Source organism: Anopheles ziemanni, chromosome 3 (genome assembly GCF_943734765.1).
Source record: "Anopheles ziemanni chromosome 3, idAnoZiCoDA_A2_x.2, whole genome shotgun sequence".
In the NCBI taxonomy this organism is placed as follows: domain Eukaryota; kingdom Metazoa; phylum Arthropoda; class Insecta; order Diptera; family Culicidae; genus Anopheles; species Anopheles ziemanni.
In genome coordinates, this window is record NC_080706.1 from 95,318,041 (window position 1) to 95,321,443 (window position 3,403).

A 3,403-nucleotide genomic window follows, 5' to 3' on the forward strand; every position below is an offset into this window, starting at 1 on the left:
AGTGGAAAAGCAGTACAAGTGTTGAATGAACAAACACAATACACTCCAATATCTCCGCCTAGGGGTGAAGCATTACATGAATGCATGTTTTCAATGGTTATTTTGTGTAGCATTTATTTCTACATGCGTAAAGTTTATTTACAAAGTGGCACGTGGTGGTAATGTAACGGCCAAACAACCAAGGTTGTCACAAGATTGATCTTGGTCATGTCTCGCTGTCAACATGACAACTGACATGATGAGTCTTGAACCACACAGGTATAAACAGGTAGGACTAATAGCGTCAGCTTTTGCTGTCCAAGTTGACGCGTTTTTTCAGAAGCAAAACAAATTGTAAACCGAGGGCGTTTGCTGTGCGAGTAGTGATAATAATCCGAAATATTTCCGAAACACTAGTGTTTGCCTGTGTAGTTTTCTGCTTGTGACTTCCTTGAAAAGAAAAGGAAATCGAAATGGCTATAAAAGGGTGCTGTTCAGTGGTGAAATACCTTGTGGTGCTTGTGAATTTATTGTTTTGGGTAAATATCCCAACAATCATACTTACTTTTGGACATTCAATGTAATGAAATATGGAGTAATGGATTGTTTCGATGTAGGTTGTCGGATTTCTGATCGTTTCGCTGGCCATCTGGATGCTTTCCGACCCCACCTTCCTGATTTCCATTACCCAAAACGAAACGCACTACTTGATTGCATTGTACATCTTTCTTGCCGTTGGTGGGCTGATGCTAGTCGTTGCATTTTTTGGCTGCTGTGGTGCATTTAAGGAATCTCAATGGATGCTTACATCGGTAATGGTTAACAATCTTGTAGCCCATGTTGAATGAAAATGAATATTAAGAAATGGGGTTTGCTCTTCCGTACACCACCCTCTTCGTAGTTTTTCTGTTGCCTGCTGATGGTGCTCGTGGCTGAGCTGGCTGCCGGTGCCTGGGCGTTTCAAAATTCCGACAAGTTGGACAATGTGGTGCGTTCGGCTGTAAAAGAAGCGGTGCAGACCCAATACGGCATCATTCCGACGCGCACGGAAACATTGGACGCCTTCCAAAAACACGTATGCATCACTAAGCTAGGCTTGCTAATATTCTATAATAATACAAATTATTCATTCAGTACAAGTGTTGTGGTGCGGAAGGGCCAAATGATTGGAAGTCCAGTGCTTTTAATAACGTAGAGCGTCCGACACCTAGCATCGAGATTTCCAATCAACCGTCGAACTACAAGGTCCCGGAAACATGCTGCGTGCCCAATATCTCTTCGGAAGAATGCAAAAGAGCAACACAGATGCATCTCGTGGCATCGAAAACGGAAGATGCACATATATTTTCGGACGTGAGTAGAATTATTTTCTTACGAATAAGTGTTCATGTTCGTGCGAACATCTTGGGTTTACTCTTCTGGTAACGCCCTATCATGAACATGTGTGCCGCTTTGAACGGCGTGGCAGACGTCATCTCGCATCGGTTCGGCATTTCTCGCCTATTCCAATGGGACATGTTCATCGAAGAAATATGTGACCAGGGGCCTCATCGCTTTATGCCTTGGGGCAATACATTGTTCTAAAAATAGTACCTTGATCTAAGATTGCTTACATGGAGTACTCATGTCTGTAACGCCTTGGTTGAACGTGGGACTGAGATGAACTGCCGTCACTGTCTCGCTCTCAATTATTAATCCCTTGTCGATTTCTTGTTTTATAATTTAATTTCTCTCCACCTGTTTTTCTAGGGGTGCATGGATAAAGTGGTGAAAGCAATAAAGGAAAACGTGAAACTGATCTGTTATGTAGGGGCCGCGATTGTGGCCATCGAGCTGCTGACACTGATACTCTCCCTTTTACTCTGCTGCGCTATACGCAGGAACGATAACTATAAACACTAAACGAAGCGAACGACGATCGTGCAACACATTTTTCTACGTACATATTCATATATTCGTATATTTACTAATCGATTCGTAGATCTGTTTTCATACGATAACATAACACTAGCCATGACAAAGCTTATTTTACGTTAAATACTTACTTTTGCCATTGAAATGAATTAGTATAATCATAAATTTTAACCCAACGATCGACCCAACGACCGCGTGGTCGACGTAATGAGGAATCCCAAACCAAATATAGCAACATATTTGATAATCAGAATATGCTTATTTGATTGAACGAAGGTTGACATACGCATGCCTATAAAATGAAAAGAATTAGTGCATTGTCTAGCTGGATTTACTTAAGAAAAAACAAAAAAAAAAAAACAAAACACATTCATCGACAACAATGACAGAAATGAGACAATGAAGGTTCTCGCATGAATTTTAAATTTAATCGTATACTTATAATTATATATTGTACACCAATCTCGTATCACGTCGTAGTGCAGCTGAATTTTACAGCCTGTAGTTTGTTACCACTGTATTTTAAAACAAATGGTTTCTTTCGGGTATTTCAAATGAGATAGTGGACGTAGCCACAAAACACATTCTCCGTACAAAACGAGCGAGCGATTAATCTCATTGCAAAGTAGATAAATGTCCTGACGTACATGTGTTCTTAACGGCGTAAGAAGAATAAATATTTATTTTGTATGAATTTACACGATACGTGGTTAGTTTTTTCGATACAACTTCTTACATGTTGAAACATCCGAAACTGATTTAAATGTAGTTTTTTGGGTGCATTAAGCTAAGGGAGGGTTAATATATTCTAGTTAAGTGTATTGAGATAAGTGTCAATTGTATTCGTTGTTGATTTGTATCTTCCCGTCCTGCAATAACATGCATCTTCCTATTGGGTGATTAAGATTTGTGATGCTTTTGAAATTCTACCATCGTAATGTTACCAGTATGTGGCAATGTCATCTGCTTTGTTCCGAGGTAGTCATCCGCATTGCAGGCTTGAAATAATATTGTCTGCATGTCGAAACACGAATTCGAGATCCGACGAGTTCTTTGCTTGTATCACTTGTCAAGTCAATTTACTTCCAACGGATCCCTGCCAGTAGCGTTAAAAGTTTATCGCTATCTTGCATAGAAGCGTCCCTCGTTCACGCTGGATCGGGTTCCCACGTTAACTGTCCTACTTCATCGTTCGCCTGCCGAGGTGTCGTCTTTCCCCGTTGCGAGGTTACGCTTGGTGCAAAATTTATCCGGACATGCTTCCTCGTTTAGGAGGGGTGTTCGTTTCATTTTGGACTTTCTTGGTGTATTTTTACACCGAACTGTAAAGTTGGCGTATCATTTTTCCCTAGAGCACCGTCGTACAGTGAGTTGGGTTGAAAAGAAAATGACGTTAAGCCGAAAACCCTCGCGCCGACCCCGGCCCAGACCAGCCCAACGCAATGAAACTGATGTCCGTTTTTTTGTTGTTGTTGCTATACGGAGTCACGGGTAAATCTCGGTTGGCCTT

The 3,403-nt window shown here is 41.1% G+C and overlaps 1 protein-coding gene across 2 annotated transcripts; it reads left to right on the top strand.

Annotated features, from left to right (window-relative positions):
• The first annotated feature begins 372 nt into the window (after positions 1 to 372).
• LOC131287323 (tetraspanin-2-like) lies at positions 373 to 2,553 on the top strand. 2 transcript variants are annotated; one of them, XM_058316361.1, is made up of 5 exons: positions 373 to 518; positions 597 to 791; positions 881 to 1,054; positions 1,114 to 1,332; positions 1,729 to 2,553. In XM_058316361.1, exons 1-5 carry the CDS (start codon positions 453 to 455, stop codon positions 1,879 to 1,881), a joined length of 807 nt encoding a protein of 268 aa, XP_058172344.1. In that variant the 5' UTR covers positions 373 to 452; the 3' UTR covers positions 1,882 to 2,553. The 2 variants fall into 2 exon arrangements, with proteins under 2 accessions (XP_058172344.1, XP_058172345.1); XM_058316362.1 differs by having other exon boundaries at positions 405 to 518; positions 576 to 791.
• Positions 2,554 to 3,403: the final 850 nt, after the last annotated feature.

Excerpts from the sequence above, each read along its gene's own strand:
- LOC131287323 (XM_058316361.1), top strand. The coding sequence starts at position 453 with ATGGCTATAAAAGGGTGCTGTTCAGTGGTGAAATACCTTGTGGTGCTT. Across the intron at positions 519-596 it reads TTGTGAATTTATTGTTTTGG|GTTGTCGGATTTCTGATCGT; the intron begins GTAAATATCCCA and ends GTTTCGATGTAG. Across the intron at positions 1,333-1,728 it reads ATGCACATATATTTTCGGAC|GGGTGCATGGATAAAGTGGT; the intron begins GTGAGTAGAATT and ends CTGTTTTTCTAG.